General features: G+C 45.9%; 1 protein-coding gene across 7 annotated transcripts in view; it reads left to right on the top strand.

The window, feature by feature from the left end:
* The window catches only part of MEGF11 (multiple EGF like domains 11), a 345349-nt gene that overhangs the window by 220482 nt on the left and 102453 nt on the right, over window positions 1-22414 (top strand). For all 7 annotated transcript variants that reach the window (XM_081838780.1, XM_081838776.1, XM_081838778.1 and 4 more), the window contains 2 exons: window positions 9073-9209; window positions 17525-17737. In XM_081838780.1, coding sequence (XP_081694906.1) covers window positions 9073-9209; window positions 17525-17737 — 350 coding nt within the window. The remainder of the gene's footprint in view (window positions 1-9072; window positions 9210-17524; window positions 17738-22414) is intronic.

Raw genomic sequence — 22414 nt, 5'->3', positions numbered from 1 at the left:
TCCCCAGGATGCAAGGCTAGTAGAGAAGCATTGGATTGTGTATAGTGTTAGCCATAGAATCATAGACTCATAGATTCATAGAATTTTAGAGTTGGAAGGGACCGCAAGGGTTATTTAGTCCAACCCCCTGCAATGCAGGAATCTTTTGCCCAATGTGGAGCTCAAACCCATGGCCCTGAGATTAAGTGTCTCATGCTTTACTGACTGAGCTATCCAGAATCCTAAGCAGTTGGCTCCTTACCTCTCTCGCCCTGACCTAGCCACTGTGATCCACGCGACGGTCACCTCCAGACTGGATTATTGTAACTCGCTCTACTTGGGGCTGCCCTTGAGACTGACCCAGAAACTCCAGCGGGCGCAGAGTGCCACGGTGAGACTCCTTACGGGGTCCTCACTGTGGGATCACATTCACCTGGTGCTATACCAGCTGCACTGGCTCCCTGTGGAGTACAGGATCAGGTTTAAGGTGCTGGTTTTAACCTTTAAAGCCTTATACGGCTTAGGACCCTCGTACTTACGGGACCGCCTCTCCTGGTATGCCCCACGCAGGACCTTATGGTCTTCAAACAAAAACACCTTGGAGGTCCCGGGCCACAGAGAGGTTAGGCTGGCCTCAACCAGAGCCTGGGCTTTTTCGGCTGTGGCTCCAATCTGGTGGAACACTCTGTCACAAGAGACTAGGGCCCTGCGGGACTTGACATCCTTCTGCAGGGTCTGCAAGACAGAGCTGTTCCACCAGGCCTTTGGCCAAGGCACAGCCTGACCCCCTCCTTTGGTAATTCTTCACAGAACTCTAGCCCAATGATTGCCATTAATTTGATTTGAACTGATTTTATAATGAATTGATTTTAGAATGCTGTATTATTTTAGTGTTGTTAGCCGCTCTCAACCCAGCTTTGGCTGGGGAGGGCGGGATATAACTAAAAGAATATTATTATTTTTTATTCACAGTAGATCCACTGAAATGAATGGTCTAATTTAGCCCCCTTAATGTCAGTGGGACTACTCTAAGCAGAACTTTGCTGGACCCAACCCATTGGTTATGTTCTGTTGTGTTTTGCCACCATCACAAAGTTGGTTTCATAATAAGCTCTCAGCTGTGTTTAGTCGGGCCTATATCATCACCACTGTCATCATTGCGCAATCACAGAATGAAAGAGTTGGAACAGACCCAAAATGTCATCTAGCCCAACGCTCTGCAATGCTGGCATCACCACCTCCATCGTCTGTTTGTTTGTCTGACACCTTCCCACAACATGGTGCCCAAAGTGAACAAATAAGTATTGCCACTCAAAAAAGTGCAGATGAGAAACAATTGGAAATAAATGCAAAAAAACCCCACAACCAATCAGAACACATTTGTATAAAACAATAGAAATACAGTCATACCTCGGGTTACAGACGCTTCAGGTTGCGTTTTTTTCGGGTTGCGAACCGCCAAAACCCGGAAGTACCGGAACAGGTTACTTCCGGGTTTTGGCAGTTGCGCATGCGCAGAAGCACTAAATTGCGCTATGCACAGAAGCTCCAAATCGCAACTCGTGTGTGTGCAGACCCCTGACCATTAGGTCCAGTCATGGCCGACTCTGGGGTTGCGGCGCTCATCTCGCTTTATTGGCCAAGGGAGCCAGCGTACAGCTTCCGGGTCATGTGGCCAGCATGACCAGGCCGCTTCTGGCGAACCAGAGCAGCGCACAGAAACGCCGTTTACCAGTGGCGTAGCGTGGGTTGTCAGCACCCGGGGCAAGGCAAGTAATTTGCGCCCCCTAACCCTGGATTTGCGCCCCCTAACCCTAACCCTAAACCCCAGATGTTGCGCCCAGTGCGGCCGGCCCCCCCTGCACCCCCCATGCTACGCCACTGCCGTTTACCTATTGATCTACTTGCACTTTGATGTGCTTTCGAACTGCTAGGTTGGCATGCGAATGCCTAATACAAATATCAAAAAAGTAAAACAAATTCCTTCCAGTAGCACCTTAAAGACCAACTAAGTCAGTTCTTGGTGCTACTGGAAGGAATTTGTTTTGTTTTGACTATGGCAGACCAACACGGCTACCTATCTGTAATCAAAAAAGTAGTATGTAAAACATCCGCATGCTCCAGATGATTCATTTCTTTCCAGTAGTTTGGGTCAAAATCCCCATCTCCAGGCGCCCTGCCCCATCTCTCTTGGTATAAGGCAGCTTCCTATGTTTCTGTGTTCACAATCAAGTTTTGGGTAGCAATTGTTTTCTTTTGTACAGACACTGAGTAACAGCACCTCATTGCCAGAGGGCAAATTGCTAGGACAGCTTAGGTTATTTGGGTTGGAAGATGGACTGGAGCAGGGGTGGATTTTAAATGTCTGACCCTTCCTGTTCCCTCACCTGACACCATCACATTTTCCCATGCCTGTAACTGCTGTAACCCCAGGGAAACTACAATAATCCCCAGGCAAATTTCTTGCAATATATTTAAATGATATTAAACAGCAGCATAATAATACAAACGACAGAGTTGCAATTAAAAAAGTGCAGGAAGAAGGTGCATAACAACTGGAGGCAATGTTTCTTTTCTTTATTTATTAAATTCATATATGTATATCCCACATTTCCTCACAAAGGAGCATAGGGGGGGCAATACAGCTTACAGAAGGGCATTGTTGAGGCTGTGTCATAAACTGCTAAATGCAGAAAGCAAGTGGGTACTGAATAATTGAATCCAGCACAACTGATGATGCCAGCCTGTGGTCTGGATTCTGTGGCTTGCCTGAGCATGATTGTTAAGCCATGCGCAGTGGACCTATGGTGCCACACCATCAAGCAGATAAACTGCACATCACCCTGAAGCTGGCGGTGCAATATGACCTGCTGGTGTGTGCCTGCACAAGTACAGCCAGAGAGACTGTTAAAAGTGCACTACTGTGTGTGTGGGGGGGTGTAAGCTGTAGAAATTCTATTCTACTCAGTTGGTGGGTGGACCGTAAATGAGGCTGTCTGCACTGATGCTGCCTGGAAGAAACAGAGAGATGCATTCCAAAGGCCAGGGGTTCTTCTTGAAAACCCTATCCTTGGCTGTTCTGTTCCCCAGGGACAAACCTGCAGTTAACTGTGCCTGCTTTTGAACTGAGCTGAGCTTAAAACACACATACACAGACATGCACACTCTGAAAGAGGCAGAGCAGGAGCTCTGGGGGAAGCAGAGGCAGTTAGAAGCAAAAGCACTCCACTTGCAAATGTTGGGATTTTAAGTTTAAAGGGCCTCTCCAGGGCTTTCATGAAAGAGGAAAAAGATTCTGCACAGCCACTGTGTGTGTCTGTGTGGGGGAGAGAAACTTTTTGCTTATTCTTTTCTTGCTTTGTGTTTTTAACCCTTGATGTTTGGAGGACAGTTCTGGCTGCAGCAAGCCAGGAATGGAGAAACGGAAGGAAGGTGCTACTGTCCTCGTGGCCTTGTGTTCCGCAGAAGGCCTGTCTTTGGCTGTAGACATTTTGAATGCACATTTAGCGTGCTTTGGGCATGTGTATAATATACGCTATGCATGCACCAGTATTCCTTGAAGACATTTGCAACTTCAGGTTTATTAATATACATCGACTCCAACTTGATTTCACCTGGGACCAGAAACCATCGCAAGAGAACAGCAGTTTCTACGCTCCCCTGGGGTGCGTATGATGAAATGCAGCTCTGCCAAGAGATTTGCTCTCTGAGGAATCAGGTTCCCAGTTGAAGCAGGAGATTGAAAAGGAAGATCAGCGTGCGCTCTCTGTCTCTTTCCTCCTCCCTACCCTTCAGTTCCCTCCTTTTAAAGATAGCATTGCTCCTGTTCTCAGATAGTGTGCCTGCTCGGTAGGACGAAGAATCTAGCAGGAAATCCAGCTTTACAGCAGTAGCAGGCAGTGTGGTGGAAACAAGAGCCACTCTGTGTGGCACAGGGATCACTGCAGCTTCCCCGGATGGAGCCGAGCAGGATTTGGATCGGATGCAGCCGCAGAGCTAATCTGACACTGCTGGTGGTGTGTCTGCACAGCCACAATCTTGCCTCCCCACCAAACCCCACCCAGGAGAGATGCGACAATGCTCTATGCCTCTGCCCCACTAAGCTGGCCACTTCTGCTTTACCATAATCTGTTACTGTTAACTGTAATGATCTATTGCAATGGCATGCAAGGAGAAGGCTACAAGTGGCCACCAGCCACAATGACTATGCTCTGCCCCACGGTCAAAGGCAATGATGCTTCTGAAAAGCAGTTGCTGGAAGCTACAGGAGGAAAGAGCCCCGTTGCACTCGGGTCCTGCTTGTTTGCTTTCCAGAGGCATCTGGTTGGCCATTATGAGAACAGGATGCTGGACTAGATGGGCCATCAGGCTCTTCTTATTTCTTAGAGCCTTTGCCAACTTGGCATCCTGTGGAATAGCTCAGTTGGTGGAGCACAAGACTCTTAATCTCAGGGTTGTAGGTTCAAGCCCCATGCCAGACAACAAAACTCCTGGATTGCTGGGGGATGGAATAGGTGATGCTTCCAACTCTACAATTCTGATGCGGGTGGCACTGTGGGTTAAACCACAGAGCCTAGGACTTGCCGATCAGAAGGTTGGCAGTTCGAATCCCTGCGACGGGGTGAGCTCCTGTTGTTCAGCCCCTGCTCCTGCCAACCTAGCAGTTCGAAAGCACGTCAAAGTGCAAGTAGATAAATAGGTACCGCTCTGGCGGGAAGGTAAATGGTGTTTCCGTGTTCTGCTCTGGTTCGCCAGAAGCGGCTTAGTCATGCTGGCCACATGACCCGGAAGCTGTATGCCGGCTCCCTCAGCCAATAAAGCGAGATGAACGCCGCAACCCCAGAGTCGGCCACAACTGGACCTAATGGTTCAGGGGTCCCTTTACCTTTACCTTTATGTGATTTGGAGGATCAGCCCCCATCAGCTTCAACCAGCATGGACTGTGCCGGCTCTGGCTGATGGCGGTGCGCTCCAAAACATCTAAAGCGCACCTGGTTGACAAAGGCTGCTCTAAGTTGAAGCATGTTCTGGCTAAGTTGGACACTGCCTAGAGTGCAAGCATCCCTTTGTTAATTCCCTCTGTTCATGTCCATTGTCAGGCAACTCTGTCTCCAGCTCTCCGCAGAACAGTTATGGGGCTCTCTCCGGCTGCATTGCTTGGGGCTACCCTCAAAAACTGAGTCCCTACTGACTCTCCTTGTCTCTGACAGCATTATTAGGCTTATCTCAAAGGGAGCACAAGAAAAAGGGGGAAGGCATCTCAAATGAACAAAACAAGGCTCACTGAGGCAAAACTTTGTTGTAGTTCAATGCATTTCAACAAAAGATACTCCTCCTTCAGGACCTTGAAACCCCCCCACCCTGCTCTCTCCCCATCTTATTTGCAGAGGTTCAAAATGGATGAATGAGGGAGTAGAATTGCTTTATTTTTCAAGCTGATTCCTGAGTTGTTCAGGTTTTGAAAAGCGCTTCTGAATTTTAAGAAATCACAAGCTCCTAAAGAAAGATTGTTCCACTCTAAAACACACTGAACTACAGTAAGGAGCCTTATATCAGTGAGCACCAGAGCCTGTTCTCCTTTAGGTTTTGCAGTCTCAAATGAAGCCAAGATTTCATGCCAAACATATGAATGGTACCCCTGTCCGTTTTCACCCTTTTTGTGTTTGGCATCTACCCCAGAGGAAGGTCTTTCAGTTCCGCTTTCACAGTCACTCGTGTGAAGTGGAATTCTTGGACATCTCCAGAGTGTCACTCTTTTGGGGTGGGATTCAGTCATATACTAGCAAGTTCAGGTGGCGCAACCGCAGTTGATTGGGAGCACTTGCACAACACCTGCCTCCCTCAAAGATAAGACTTTTGCAATAAGAAATGTGATGGGAAGATGCACAGGAAAATGTGGAGTAATGTTTGGTGCAGCACTGTCCAACCTCCTGACAAACAAATGTGATGAATGCTAAACAAACACATTGTTTGGGAGAGCCCCTTCCCTCTACTGCCCCCCTGCACTTCCATGGTGCATTGTGTCACAGTCCGGTCTACGGGATGTCGAAGTCCCAGCTGAGGACATCAGGACCAGGGGCGAGATGGCAGGGTGGGAGCAGGAACGAGAGTCCAGAAGCCAAGGATCAGAGGGTCAGGAAGCAGGGAGTTGCGAAGTCAAGGGTCCAAGGATCGAGAAGCAAGGAGTCACGAAGTCCAGGGTCTGAGGTCCGAGGATCAGGAAGCAAGAAGCCAAACACAGCAAGGCAAGAAACGTGTTGCTGTGGCAAAGAGCCAAAGCGAAATGCTGACCTTATATCCCTTCCCGGCTCTTGCTACCAGGTGCTGTGAGTTACCAATCGGCTTCACCTGTGCAGCTGCGCCTTGCCTCTTCAGAACAAACTTAGGAAGGCCCCAGTCCTGCAAAGTCCTATTGGTCACAGGGCCTGGCTCCTGCAAGCACTCCTGACACATTGAAAGGTCTGAAAAGAGCCAATGGCCCATCTAGTCCAGCATCCTGTTCTCACAGAGGCTGCCTGTGGTATTTCCACTAGCAGGACCCAAGCACAGGAGCACTCTCCCCTCCTGCAGTCTTCAGCAACTGGTATTTAGAAGTATTACTGCCTCTTGTTGCAGCTACCAAGCATTGATAGGCTTATCCTCCATATGTTTGTCCAACCCTAGTTTACAGCCATCCAAGCTGGTGACCATCCTATCTTCTGTGGAAGCAAGTTCTGAAGTTCAGCTGTGCACTGCATGATAGAAGTGACTATCTGACACCCTGGTTTTGAATAGAAGATTGTGGTCGAAAGTTTGAAGTTGTACCTAATCCTCATTCAGGCTCTGCTGTGTATTCAAGATCATGTCTGATTGCCCCAAAGTCCTTGCAGCACATGTTCTGTTGGAGAGGAGAATGCCTTTTAATCCTTGTTCTGACTTAAATGAAGTGTTGGGAGAGGGGATGGTGCTGGGACCATCTTTTGCTTTTCTCGGCAGCAGTTGATGACATTGGGGAAGGGCACTGAAGAACACACAAGCCTGAAGTCTTTGCAAAGTTGCTGATGGAACAAACTGTGTTGATGAGATGCATAAAATTGCTTGCAACTTTGCTCTGACATTTGATCCTCCAGAGATGGGCATTTTGTATTCCCTAAATGCACGTTTGTGCCAAAAGATTCACACCTCTCTTGAGGGGATGCATCTTAGAGCACTGCTTCCTCATCATTTGCTGATAGAAATCCTCTCCTCTTTGAAACATGATGAGAAAAGGCATTTATTATCATGATCAATGGGCAACTTGCCTTCCTGGAGAGAGATTCAGAATATCACTCCTTGCTCAAGCCTAGAGACACAAATGGTTATGGCAGGGCCCAGATGCTCTTGAATTGAGGCCAAGCTATCCCTTCCACAGCTGAAGAGCCAGAAATCATACAGGTTAGGATAGGCTTTCAGAGTCCTTCTTCATGATTAGTGAGACCCACTGTATTCTATTCTGGGGTTGTTGGTATTACCAAATCTTCCTGGCCTGTGGGTGAAGAAACTGTCAGAGGAAGGCAAATATGAAGCCGTTCCTATTCCCATTTTGAGATGTGCTGTGTTTTTTATTTGCCCTGAGAACTGTTCATTGTTTCCTTTTCCACTACCACCCTCTCCCGCCTAAAATGCTTTAAGGTGCTTGGCTGAGAGGCAGGGCCGGTCCTACTGTTAAGCCGAGTGAGGCAACTGCCTCAGGTGACAGATACTACAAGAGGGGAAATGGCAGTGAGTTGTGGGAGGACAAGGTTTTGTATGTGCCACACAACATGCCTAGAACCCCTACGCTGGCCCCTTACCATAAGGTATGGTGGAAGACACTGTCCTATTGCAAGTATTGAACTGAGATTCATCTGCTATTATTATTACTATTTATTCAATTTGTCTACTACCCTTCATCCCTAAATCCATATCTTACAATGTAAAAATACAAAATGAGAATACACAATACACGGTGCCTAAAGGTATATAATGAAGGCACCAGATGAGCCTCCCTGGGGAGAGCATTCCACAAATGGGGAGTCATCACAGAAAAGGCCCGTTCTCATGTTGCCACCCTCTGGATCTCTCATGGAGAAAGCACATGAAAAAGGGCCTCAGATTATGATCGTAGGGTTCTGGTTGGTTCATATGGGAAGAGGCAGTTCTTGAGGTATTGCAGTCCTCAGCCATTTAAGGCTTTATAAGTGAAACCAGCACTATGAATTGGGCCAGGAAATGAATGGACAGCCAGAATCAGAGTAATATGCTCAAACTGTCTTGCCCTGGTGAGCAAGCTTGCCACTTGATTTTGCACTAGCTGAAGTTTCTGAGCCATCTTCAGAGGCAGCGCCACGTATAATGTGTTGCAGTAGAGGTTACCAGAGAATAGACAACAGAAGTTAGGTTATCTTTGTCTAGATAGGGGTGTCAATGGGTCACCAGCTGTGGCTGATGGAAGGCAGTGTGTGTCAGTGTGCCTTCTGAGTGGCTGTGTACACCTAGGATGATTCCCTCTCCCACTCAGAACCCCTGGCCTCATCCAAAGAAGAAGGGGAACCTGACCTGAGGGTTGTGGCAGTCACAACATGGCTTGGCAGGGTTTCCAAGCAGGATTGAACCCCATAACTTCTCAATGGTAGCAACTACTGGTAGAAATTGGATGGATTGTGTGGCATATGAATGGAAGGCTCAGTATGTTTCCATGTCCTCCTGCATTCATTCACAAGTCCATTCTGTACCATTACTGCATGAATCTGCAATTTTTAAAATGCACATTACTTTGTATTACTTTGCATTAAAATTCACATTATATGTATTCCTTGGCAGAACAGACATTTATGAACACAGTTTACCCCAACGTGGTCATTTCGTACACATTTTATCCTAAAGTCCACATTCTGATATGACTTCCAAACTAAAATATGCATTTAATATACGTACATGGTAAAGTGGCAAGCACTTTATTAGATGACATGAAATGCAAAGCACATCCTTCAATGCACAGCTAAATGCAATGTGTTTGTTTGTTTTTCTCCACGTTAACCTGAAATGATGTTAACCTGAAATGACTGTTTTTTCTCTCCGTCTCCTCCTACATAGGGCTTTGTATGTGCCCAGCCGTGTCCATCAGGAACATACGGGGTTAACTGCAGCCAGGATTGCCCATGTCATAATGGAGGGCAATGTGATCATGTGACGGGGGTTTGCCTATGCACTGCAGGCTATATGGGAGACAGGTAGGTATGGAGGTAGCAGGTGGAAAACTTCATTCTCCTGTGTGTGGATTGCCAGTTAAAACTCAACCCAATGAAACTTCAATTAGCAAAGTCCCATTGTCAGAGATGGTGAACCTCAGGTCCGGGGGGATGGCAAATGTGGCCCTCAAGGCCTTTCTATCTGGCCCTTGGGCTCCTCCCCAGGTTACACCACACCTTGGCCCTGTTTGCAGTTTCCTTTATGCCTGGCTGGAATGTATCCTTGCATCCTGCTAATGCTTTTTGCTTACCTGGATGGAGCGAGGTATGTGAGTGTGAGCCTACTGCTCACAGGTAAGGTAAAGGTAAAGGGACCCCTGACCATTAGATCCAGTCATGGCCGACTCTGGGGTTGCGGCGCTTATCTCGCTTTATTGGCCGAGGGAGCCAGCATACAGCTTCCGGGTCATGTGCCCAGCATGACTAAGCCGCTTCTGGCGAACCAGAGCAGCGCACGGAAACGCCATTTACCTTCCCGCCAGAGCGGTGCCTATTTATCTACTTGCACTTTGACGTGCTTTCGAACTGCTAGGTTGGCAGGAGCTGGGACCGAGCAACGGGAGCTCACCCCGTCATGGGGATTCGAACCGCCGACCTTCTGATTGGCAAGTCCTAGGCTCTGTGGTTTAACCCACAGTGCCACCCGCGTCCCTATGCTCACAGGTAAAATTGGCATTAATTGCTGCATCTACTTTTGCTCCCGGCAAGATGTATGAACCCTTCCCCCGCCCCCCAAAAGCCTAAGAAATACAGAGAGATGCACTGTTTAAATCAATAAAAAGAGAAAGCGAACATTTAGCAGTATTTGAGTTATTTTAAACTTTTACATTTGTTTCCCACCTTTCCTCCAAGGATCTCAGGGTGGCATAGACCACCACCTCTCCACTGTATCCTCACAACAACCCTGTGAGGTAGGTTAGGTTGAGAAAGTGTGACTGGCCCAAGATCACCCAGCAAGCTTCATGGCCGAGTGAGGATTTGAACCCTGGTCTCTCAGGTCCTAGTCTGACACTCTAACCACTAAACCTCACACCACACACATATTTTAAGCACACGCCATACCTAACTTGATAAGAAAACAATGCAAAAAGAAAACCTGCAAATCCTCCCAGATGTTAAGAGCACAAAAGGCTCCTGGGCCTTGTTCAAGCCTTATTCGTTTTGACAGAAGGAGCTTCAGATCCCATAGAGAAGTAAAAAGTCCTAGCTGGAGACATTTACATATATCTCTTGAAGTCCTTGCAAACACATGAATCAGGTCTGGCCCAATAGGTGTCAAATATAATTCTTCACACTAAAGCTATTTCAAGAAAACTATTTTAAAAGGGGATTGAGAAGATTTTCCTTTGAAAGTGTCAGTAATGGAATCCGATAATAAAGAGCTCCTTTTCCTCAGAGGATAAGGCTTTGATCCTGTGTACGTTTACCTGGGAGTAAGTCCCACTGAACTGAACAAGGATTACTTTTTAGCAGACACATATATTTATTCATTTATTTATTAACAGGTAACTGTTAGGTGGATTTGTAGCTGAATGGCTGAACCCAAAGAGTACTCATTAATTGCTCCTCGTCATCCTGGGGAAAAGTGGCAGGTGGGGAGCTATTTTTTCTAGAAAAAGAGGTGCTGGAACTCGCCGTGAATGCCTCTCTCATTCTCTTATGGCGCAATGGTGCCCACCTGAGAGGTGCCTGAACTGACTTTATATTTCTGTTTTGGGTTGTACCCAATGTTCGTCCTACTAATGTGAGTAGGCCTATTTAAATTAAAGGACGTGATAAATTTATCACCCTTAATTTCAATGGGGCTACTCAGAGTAGAATTTATTCAGCTACAACCCATTGTTTTTATATTGGGGGTGGGCCCTGTGCTTCTCTTCACTCGACTCACCACCCTACCCATATCTTCCCCACATTAACCCCTAGAGCCTCCCCTTCCTAGGATTCTGACGTGACACTACAAATCCTCCAGTGGGGACTATAAAACAACAGCCTTACATTTTTATGTATATAGGAAGACATGGTGTACACTGTAGATTGAGATTTTTTGAAATCGTAAGCTGTTTAGAAATGCTTTTAATTAAATAAATAAATAATCATGCACCCCATTACTTTTGCTGAAATGAGACATTCTTTTTTTTATAGCTAGATATTATCACTTCTATAATTTTTTTTGGCAAAGCTCCATTTTTATTATAGCTAGGATGGTGTGGTTTTCCTTTTTTTTTAATGTCTCTTATAAAACATAATGGATTAAATTTAATTTAATTTAGATATTTGCAGCAATAAACTTGAATGGAGAGATCGCTCCGTGTTTACAAGATATGCAAATGAAACACATTTATACCAATTAATCCCCTCAAGAGTAAGTACTGCATTTCTCCGTTTCCCATACCGCACTCCAGCATTTCTAGATGGGAGACTGTTCAAAGCACCTAAGAGTCCCAAATGATATATTTCTGTAGACCAGCAATCCCTGACTTTGTGTCTTCCAGGTGATTAGTGGACTACAACTCCCATCTGTCCCACAACATCTGAAGTCCCACAACATCTGAAGGGTACCAGGCTGGGGACAGCCGTTGTAGACTGACATCAACCTTTCATGGATCTATGAGTGAAGGTCCCCAATAGGACCACTGTAATTATCAAGGGCAATGGCAAAACTCTTATCTTTTCCCCAAAGAGAAACATAAGCTCTATTCATGCTTTCAAAATGATACTTGAAGGCATAAACTAGGATGTGGGAGTGGGTGTACCCACTTTGCCCCCAACTTTCTACACCAAACAGGCTAATGTCTTCAGGATGGTCTGATCCACTTATGTAAAGATGGTCATTCGTTGGCCTAGTAAAGGATTGATTGACCAGGTGTTCTGTGGTGCTTTCAGCCAGTGTGGAACTTTCAGCCAGTCTAGGAGGTGAAAGACCAGGAGTCAAATCCCCACTCAGCTGGGATGCTTACTGAGTGAGCAGTCATTGCCTCTTGGGAGAAGAATTTAGGGGCCCAGAAGTTTGCTTCTCTTTGAGATGGGGTTTTACAAACCACTGAAGATTGTATTTGTCCTTGGATAACTCTTGTCTGGCCCCCTAGAACTCTTCCCAAGCCAAACTTCTTGCTGGCTCTCCTTTGCACCCCAAGTGTGTGTGCCTGGCTAGAATGTGTCTCTAAACTCCATTAATGTTTCCTCCTTGACTGAATGGCAGCACAGAGAGAGGCATGTCAAGCATGTGTAGAAACTAGACAACTGTACAAAGGTCTAACAATTGCTCCACCCACCACCGGCACGTGGGACTGGAAGGTTGTCCAGAAGGGAATGAAAAAAATTCTCCATCCCTGAGTTCACCCTGTCTTCCAAAACTGGGTGCTGAAGCCAAGCCCATTGTAATTGCAGCTTTCAATCCTGGTTCAGCTCATGATGGGCTGCTGGTTCACTTTTAGGACCAAAAAAACAAATAAATCCTTTTTTTGTTCCTAAAGTTGCGACTAAACCATTCTCAATTAATTTGAACAATGGGACCAACCAGCCAATTTCATTTCTGTCCCTGTTGCTCCCTGGGCTTGATGGGCTGCAATAAGATTCCTTTCCCCCATCCCCCATTCTGGGTGAAATAACGGGCGGGTGACCTTTTAAATAAATCAAGGAAATGTTCCTGTTAATGGGTGCTCTTTTACAACAATCCCTTCCGGATCCCCTTTCTAATACTCTTCAAAGGTAATCTGTATTAGCCTACAGCATACAGTCCTGCAGAAGAGATAATAAAACATGTATTTTTCGATAAATATTTGTGGGGAAATAGCTTGGTCACAAAAGCCTGTGGGAGCTGAATAGCTCCCTTTTCTTTCTCACTTTTTTCTGGTTCGTGGAGCATGCCTGTGCATTCTGAATAACTCAACAAACGCCAAGTTGATAGCGCCAGATAACTTCCCTGCTGCACTGAAATTTACGTGAGCTGAGCATTCAATGCCAATGCTTTCATTGTGGACCCCAATTATTGGAAGCCACAGTTCTGGTAGAAATACAGCATGGGAAATCAGTTCCCAAGTCTTGCAGCCAGCAAGAAACTGTATTTGAGCTGCGGAATTGCAAGATTAGAATCTTTTATGCAGGGAGGACAGTTCCCCCAAATCTCACCAATTACAGCGAACAAGTTTATTTTCCTTGTTGCTTTGTTACCCGTGAGTACTCCATTATGGTATTTATGAAAACATGATCACCCGAGTTTTTAAATGCTTGTGTTTTTTTGGGTGCCATTCGATTCTTTCCATTGGACAAAACTATTATCACTGACGAGAGAACGGGTTGGCAGCACAATATAGCTCTTCTTGTGACATCCTTAGAGCAGGGGGTTGGGAAAGTGTGGCCCTCCATCTGGGTTCCACTACCACCATGGCCAGTGCTTAGGGCATATGAGAGCTGTCCTTCCCCCACAGGATATCTGAAGGGCCTCAGATTCCTCACTCTTGCTTCAGAACAGGCCTGGGGAACTTTCAGCCACAAGCCAATCTTGGCCCTCCAGGAGATCCAGTCTGGCCCACAAAGCCATTCACCCCACCACCACCACGCCTACCTGTCAATCAGCAGATGACACTTATGCCATCAGCTGGTAGGAGAAGAGAAAGAAGCACTTTGCCAGCCCCAAGTGCTGTGCTTCCCAAAGTGGCTGTTGGCCAGTTGGGAACTCTGCTTAAGGGATTTTGACAGGTGGATGGGGCAAACCACCTGTCCAGGTTTGCCCATGGGGCACAACCAGGTAAATATATCAACTCCCTTCCCCCCCAAGTCAGAAAGTTCCCCCACCCTTGTTGTGGAAGAAACAAATACTGTTTTGTGCATGTAACGTGTTTAACAGGGCATCATAATGTTTAATACGTTGTGAAATTGTAGCCATTAATTCTACAGCTGGCACATTTATTAACCCAACCCCAAATAATTGTACACTTATTAAACTTCAATGGCACTTATAATAATGCGGCTCTTCCCAGATAAGAAGGAAGCCATGTAAAATAGAACAAGAAACATGACGATGGTCTAGTCGCTTGTTGAGTAATTTAATTGAGCAATGCATCTGGCTGCTAATGGTGTTGCAGGCCCATTAGATTGATACGTTGCAAAGTGATGACATTTTCTGCAGCAAGTTAATTCCTACAGCGATGATCCTTACATTCCAAAGGAGCCATTATTGGTTTCTTGTGGCATAAAATTCATTTGCAGGGGGTTGCTTGATCTCCAGATAAATAAGTTGGTTAAAAAATTAGGAGAGCGGTTGGGTTGGGGGCAAGAGGGTAGCTAATTATGTAAATAGATTAGGTCATCGATGTTTCATTTCTCGATGCTCTTTCCCACTTGGTTTCATCTATAAATATAGGATGATATAGTACGGTATTGACTACTCTATTCATCTTGCGGAGTATTTTACATTTCTGCTCAAATCTGTAGGCTGCACTTGGAAAGCAAGCTCTCCAGACATCTCACCATGCTTTCGGGCCTGCCAATAAGATCTGCAAACAGAAAGCAGGCATCTGTGCTTTTAAATACCAGTGTGGCAGGGGAAATAGTTCTTTGCCTGCCTTTAGTGTCATAAAGCTCTGTATGCTTTCTAGACTACGCGGGTAGGGAAGCTCCGTCCTGCCTCAGCGTTAGCTGAAGCAGCACACTGCAAACTTTGCAGCAAGGAATGTCTCAGTGGTAGACAGAAGGGATGCAAATCAACCAGCATCAAGTGCTAACCTAGGGGGTTGCCAAGCTTTGGGGGCACATGGGCACATTTGCAAACCAGAGAAATTGTGGCGGTCACCTCACACATACACACTGCTATCAAGCACCTTCAGCCAACGGTTCCTTTCAGCAATAGAATGCTTCTTTCAAACTTAACTTCAGGTCTCATCCACAATATACATTTAAAGCACTATGATAAAACTATAAACAGTCATGGCTTCCCCAGAAAGAACCCTGGGAGCTGCAGTTTGTTAAGGGTGCTGAGAGTTGTTAGGAGACCTCTATTCCCCTCCCAGAGTTACAGTTCCCAACATGGTTTAGCAACCCTTCTTCTCAGGAATCTCAGTGGAATGTACGTTGGTATGGGGGTCTCCGGTATGTGGGTGGCGCTGTGGGTTAAACCACTGAGCATAGGGCTTGCTGATCAGAAGATTGGCAGTCCGAATCCCCGCGAGAGGGTGAGCTCCCGTTGCTCAGTCCCTGCTCCTGCCAACCTAGCAGTTTGAAAGCACATCAAAGTGCAAGTAGATAAATAGGTACCGCTCCAGTGGGAAGGTAAACGGCATTTCCGTGTGCTGCTCTGGTTCGCCAGAAACGGCTTAGTCATGCTGGCCACATGACCTGGAAGCTGTACGCCGGCTCCCTCGGCCAATAAAGCGAGATGAGCGCCGCAACCCCAGAGTCGGCCACAACTGGACCTAATGGTCAGGGGTCCCTTTACCTTTACCTTTAAAGGGGGTCTCCTAGCAACTCTCAGCATGTGTAAGAAACTACAGCTCCCAGGATTCTGTGGTGGAAGCAATGACAGCTGATGTGGCATAGTAGTAGTATGTTATATTAGGAGAACTTTCAAAACTGTGTGCATGAAAGTGTAAATATTAAGAGAAAGGCACTGTAAAGTGCTGGTGAATTTTCAGCAAGCTGATACTGAAATGTGGCAAACTGAACTTAAGCCTGGAAAAATAAGGTGCCAAGAGAAACTGAAATGGGCAGTTTTGCACGTCCCCAACTACGGATCATTGCCTTGTAAAATCTGATGTAAGAATATACAGCAATGGGACATGTTGTTTGTTTCAGGGGGGAAAACATATTCAGTGGAGCCAGCAGCTGCAATAGCACTTTTCCTTTTGCATCAACCAATTTCATTGCCATTCCCCTCCCGCGTTCCCAGGCAAGCATTGCGTGTTTAAATCCTTTCTCCCTGATCATCATATTTTAACTCTCTCCGGTGCTGTCTGCGAAATGACCCACAAAAGGCATTTAACAATCTCCTCTCTGCGTGGAGGTTACAGTAAACATTTTAATCAATGGCAGGATTAAATGAATGCTGATTGGGCAATTTCCAGTCCCTGCTGCCCATGCGATAAGACTTTATTAATAATACGACATAGTGGTCCTTCATGGCAGATCATTTCAGAAGAAGTTGTGAGCTTCTTGCAGGGTAGGGCAAGTTTCAGAACTCAGGAGGTGGCTTAGGCACCGATCCCTTGCGTGGCACTGTGTTGCAGCTTCTCGAGTAGGAGCCTGGCTTTACTGCTGGAGGAACCAGTAAATTTGTGCTGCCTTTTATCAAGATCATGGTTATTAGTGGCAAAATCCAGGGGGGGGGGTGCTGCAGAAAAATGCTTTGGCATGTAATGTCACTATTCAATGTTCCAAGCTGCCAACCAGACCATTTCTACATTAATCTATGGCATTTTCAAGACCCATAATGCAATATTTGAAGAAGTGTGAACTCCCGTATGTTGCTGTGTTCCAATCTGCACATTTGTCTGAATTTTGTATGGGAATTTGAAAAGATAAGTCCTCCAGCTTTCCTAGCCTCAGTTTGGACAGAGGGGAGCTCTCAGAGGAGAGCATTGGCATATGACTTCAGGGCATGGGCAGGATGATGCAGGAGCTACTAGCCATGGTGCCTATGTTCTTCCTCCCCTGGTAAACCTAAAGCTAAAGGGACCCCTGACCGTTAGGTCCAGTCGCAGACGACTCTGGGGTTGGACGAGGGAGCCAGCGTACAGCTTCCGGGTCATGTGGCCAGCATGACAAAGCCACTTCGAATCCCCGCAATGGGGTGAGCTCCCTTTGCTCGTTCCCTGCTCCTGCCAACCTAGCAGTTCAAAAGCACGTCAAAGTGCAAGTAGATAAATAGGTACCACTCCGGCGGGAAGGTAAATGGTGTTTCCATGTGCTGCTCTGGTTCGCCAGAAGTGTCTTAGTCATGCTGGTCACATGACCCAGAAGCTGTGCACCGGCTCCCTCGGCCAATAAAGCGAGATGAGCGCCGCAACCCCAGAGTAGGTCATGACTGGACCTAATGGTCAGGGGTCCCTTTACCTTTTCCTTTACCATTGGCCCATCTAACTCAAAACTGCACACCTTGACCAGTGTTGGCTCTCCAGAGTTTCAGGCAGGGCTCATTGCTGTTCCAAATGGAGATGCTGGGACATTTTGCATGCAAACTGCCACTGAGCTACAGATTTTTATTGGGCCTGGTGCTGTTTAAACTTGACTGGTTTGCTAGAAGCTCTCCCACGTCTCCAGTTTACATTGAGCCTCTACCTGCCACTGCTCCTTCTCCTTTGCAGATGCCAGGAGGAGTGCCCTGTTGGGACGTTCGGCTTTCAGTGCATGCAGAAATGCAACTGCGAGAATCGAGCCAAGTGCTACCACATCAATGGGGCCTGCCTGTGCGACCCAGGCTTCAAAGGGATCCATTGCCAGGAGCGGATGTGCCCTGAGGGATACTATGGGCTGAAATGCAACAAGCGGTGTCCTTGCCATGTGCCAAACACAGTCAGGTATGTGCATCATGTCTCTTGCTAGCTGAGAGTGATAGCTAAGAAACAAGAAAGCTTCTTTTGGGAAGAGAGTGGGAAGGAAAAGATGGAGGAGTGGATTTTTTTTTTTCTGGGCAAGTCCAGTGACTCCATCTCCAGCATGGAGCAACTCCTGAACTTGGTACAAGCAGTGATGCATTTTGGTGAATGTGGGCAGTGGAAGAGCCCATTGCTGGGCTGAGGAACAAAATGAGGAATTGGCGGTATTGGCGTGGGTGGCACTGTGGGTTAAACCACAGAGCCTAGGACTTGCCAATCAGAAGGCCGGAGGTTCAAATCCCCGCAACGGAGTGAGCTCCCATTGCTTGGTCCCAGCTCCTGCCAACCTAGAAGTTCGAAAGCACGTCAAAGTGCAAGTAGATAAATAGGTACCGATCCAGCGGGAAGGTAAACGGCGTTTCCTTGTGCTGCTCTGGTTTGCCAGAAGCGGTTTAGTCATGCTGGCCACATGACCCGGAAGCTGTACGCTGGCTCCCTTGGCCAATAAAGTGGGGTGAGCGCCGCGACCCCAGAGTCGGCCATGACTGGACCTAATGGTCAGGGGTCCCTTTACCTTTACCTTTTACCACCCATGTGTGGTGTCCAGATCCTGAACATCAGAGAAGATAATGGGTGAGTTTTAAAAGTTGATTAATTGATTGATTTGTAAGCTGTCCCATAACACAGTTATTTGTATGGCTTACATTATTATTATTATTATTATTATTATTATTATTATTATTATTATTATTATACCCTGCCCCTGTCTGACTGGGTTTCCCTAGCCACGCTGGGCAGCTTCCAGAACATATAAAAACATAATAAAACATCAAACATAAAAACCTTCCCAATACAGGGAAGCTAACCAAAACATACATTAAAAGCATAACTTCCAAATTAAATAAATGCTACAAAAACAGAGCACACAGATTAAAGCCACAGGTTTGAAAACTGAGAAGTAGACTGCACAAGTGTTTTTTTTAAAAAAAGAAAACTTGGCTGAACAGAGGTGTCTTTGCCTTGGGATGAAAGGACTACAAGAATGGTGCCAAGCAAGCTTCCTTGGCAAGGCTGTTCCATATCCCTCTCCTTGCTGACTACTCCGTAGAGGTAACTTGGTAGTCTTAGTTCTGTTGTTCTCTTCTTTTGCTATGGCTCCTAGCAGTGCTATTTTCTAGAAAAAGAGGTGCCGGCAATGGCACCCATCTGAGAAGTGCTGGAGCTGAATTCCCCTGAGTTCCTGCTGAAAAATTGTTCTGGCTCCAGGGTCATCATCTGCCCTTCTGGGGAAATATTAAAGTTTTTGCATAGTGCAAAAGAACCCACGTGGCAGGCTGTAAGTCTTCTAAACAAACAGACTGTAGTGTCATATGCACCAGAGCTTAGACTTCAGAGCTCATTCCAGGCACAAACTCTGTATCAGCTCTCATGTGAGGCTAATATTGTCCTGCTTGAATAATTAGCATTTATATAAAAATATTAATATTGGTGCCAAACCTCTATAGAATGGATACTCTGTCTTTAGCCTTAAAGTCATCTGATAAGACTGTGATCTAGATGGATAGAGACTGAGATTTTTCAAAGCAAGACTTTAAATTTAATGGGGGAAATGCCCCTCTGAACATTTACTCTCCCAAGAGAATATTTGCACCTTGCACTGCTTCTGATCTGGCCAGGTTGTTTCTTCGCCTTGGTTTTCTTTTCCCCCATCCCATCTGTTTGTACTGTCTTCAAGCATTCTTGTCTCCAGATGGTATCTGCTCCTCTTAATAAATGAGTCTAGTCTCTCCCCATTGATAAAAATCTGTCATTCTACTTGGTCTTATCTCAACCACGGTGGAACAAAAGAGATAGTGGCAGGCAGAGATCCGTAGATGTTATTTTCATTCATCCCATTGGCATTTCAGCTTTTGACTTTCCAAGCAACTCTTCAGCAGCTTGTCAAAGTTTCGAGACAAAGGGGGCATCTAAGCTGAGAAAGGAGAGCTCACCTTCTCTGAAAACAGCCTTGTGGCTATTGAAATGTAGGGAATTAATCAATCAATCAATTAATTATACCACCCTTCATCCAAAGATCTCGGGGCGATTTACAGCATAAAAATGCAAAATAGAAACACAAAATGCATAATAAAAACAAGAACAAAACAAACCCATAAGCCCCCCAACCCCCCCCCCCATGCGTTCAATTCCATCCATGAAGTTGTACAGTACTAGCATTCCCACCTAAGTTCTCTTCTTTAAATTATGTACAACCAGTTCCCAGGGTTCTGGCCCATTCTAGCCATCATGGCACCCTCCAAATGCTCTTGCACAACAACTTCTATCGGGGATCTTGAGAGTTGTAGTCCAAGAGTACGATTCCTGGACCAGGCTAGCTTGAGCACAATTGATCATGCATTGGCAACTTCACAGCTGGATTACTGCAATTCATTCTATGTGGGGATAGCCTTGGGGGTTGGTCCAGAGGCTGCAGCTGATGCAGAACGTAGCAGCTAGGTTGTTTGTGGGGGCAAAGTACCACCAGTGTATATCACTTTGCTTGCAGGAGTTGCATTGGCTGCCAATCTGCTACTGGACAAAGTTCAGTGTGTTGATGCTAACATAGAAGTCCTTATACAGCTTGGGACCAGGTTGCTTGAGAGACTGCCTTACCCCTTCCACGCCCAATAGATTGCAGCAGTCTGTGGGAGACTTTCTCCTGTAAGTTCTAAAGATTTCAGAAGCCCTTTCCACAGTAATGTGAAAGAGCAGGGTTTTTAGTGTGGCTCACCCTGTTCTGGGGAATAGCATTCCTGTCGAGATATGACAGAAATTCACTATCTGCACTTTGCAGAAACAGTTGAAGACATTTTTGTTCTGAGAGGCTTTCCCAGCAGATAAATGGGTCTTTGCAGGGAGTGTCTTATTTTAAACATATTTGCTGTTTTTGTGTTTTTAGCTGTTTTTAATTATCTTATGCGCAAATCACCTTGAGACAGTGGTTTAGAAGACGATTAATAAATACATCATCATCAACAACTGCTTCATTGCTTTCAGGTGGTGGTTTAATAAATCAATAATAATAGTAATAACAGTAATAGTAATCATAATAATAAACAGCTGGAGGGCATTACATCAGCTATCCCTGCTGTGGTGTGGCCAAACAATATAGGATCAAGATCCACAGACAGGAGCAAACACGGCTTTCAGTAGCTCTCCTGCTATATCAGTGATAGGTAGATATTGGAATAAAGGCAAAGCAAAGAGAAGGTTGCATTAAGTAAATAGCACATGAAATCGCAAACATAAATCTTCCTGGGAAGCGAGTTTGTGCAGGGGAGAGTGAGAAACAAAAGACATAGGGATATCACCGGACGTTTAGTGGACTTGAAATGGGAGAGGGACCCTCGGCCTGTTTCTGAATGCAGTCAGTTTGCTTTAACTCTATTTTCCTTGCAGTTTGCATGTCATGCAGCCCTTGTTTTGGTTGGGACATATCTTTTACCATTCATGAAGTGTTCATATTTCATGAGGAGATTGGGGGGGGGGGGAACCTACCCCTCTTTTTTTTTTGTTTATAAAAGACTCCGCCTTGCGGTTGAAATGCTTACCGGATGCCGTATTTTTCAATTGAATTGTAACAGGCCAATTCAGATTGCTGGGAACATATATTAGTTTTGAAAGATTTAATTTAGCTTTCCGATGCAAAGCTGGTTGGAAATGTACAGTTCTGCGCGCCAGGAGGAAAAACGCAAAACGAGGGAAACTAAACTATTTCTGTGCTGTTTAGTTTTCTGTTCCCATTACCTGAAGATTAATAGATGCAGAGATGGGGGGGTTGCAGTTCCAGCTTTTTTTATTACTTTTTCATCTAAATGTTAAGAGGTGTGAACCGAGCAGCGTATAATTCCGAGGAGTGCTTTGTCAAGCGGAAACCTGGTGGTTTTTTTATTAAGCTGATGAATTGTTTTAATTAGTTACCAGAATCCTCCGAAGAAGCACATGACAGCTACAGAACTTGGCAATTTTTAGTCACAACATTATACACTAATCGCTTCTGCTGATAACAAAACAAAGGCGGTGAGGGAGGGAGGGGAAATTAGGAAAGCCAAATAAATGTTTTTTGGTGAGGATTCCACATTGTACTTCTGTCCCAGATTGTCAAGGAGGGTCTCTTCCAACAGAGAGGGTGTGGGCGAGACAGTCTGTGTGCATAAAGCAAGGGTGGAGAATTTCAGACCCAGGGAAGGGCCCTTGAGGTTTGTCTATCAGGCCCTCAGGAAGCTTACTTAGGCTGAAGCCTGCCACCAGCCCTGCTCTGCACCCTCCTTCAGTACTTTTGCCTGACTGAAATGTGTATTTGGACTTAATCGTGCCTCTTGCTTGTCTCGATGGAGATATGGGCAGGATATAGAAACCTCTGGGTTCTTCATGACTGTAATATAGCTTGCAGTCCAAAGCTAAAAGCCACACCCATTGCCCAGCCATCCTTTTTCCATGGCATGTGGCCTCTAGAAGGCCTGAGATGGAATTTGGCCCTCAGGCTGAAAAGGTTCCTTACTGCTGGTATAAAGGATGTGCACATAGCATGTTGTTGTTGTTGTTTAGTCGTTTAGTCGTGTCTGACTCTTCGTGACCCCATGAACCAGAGCACGCCAGGCACTCCTGTCTTCCACTGCC

This window comes from Podarcis erhardii, assembly GCF_964252035.2.
Source record: "Podarcis erhardii genome assembly, chromosome: 14".
In the NCBI taxonomy this organism is placed as follows: domain Eukaryota; kingdom Metazoa; phylum Chordata; class Lepidosauria; order Squamata; family Lacertidae; genus Podarcis; species Podarcis erhardii.
The sequence above is the reverse complement of the archived record's forward strand: the minus strand, read 5'-3'. Positions and strand labels throughout refer to the sequence as shown.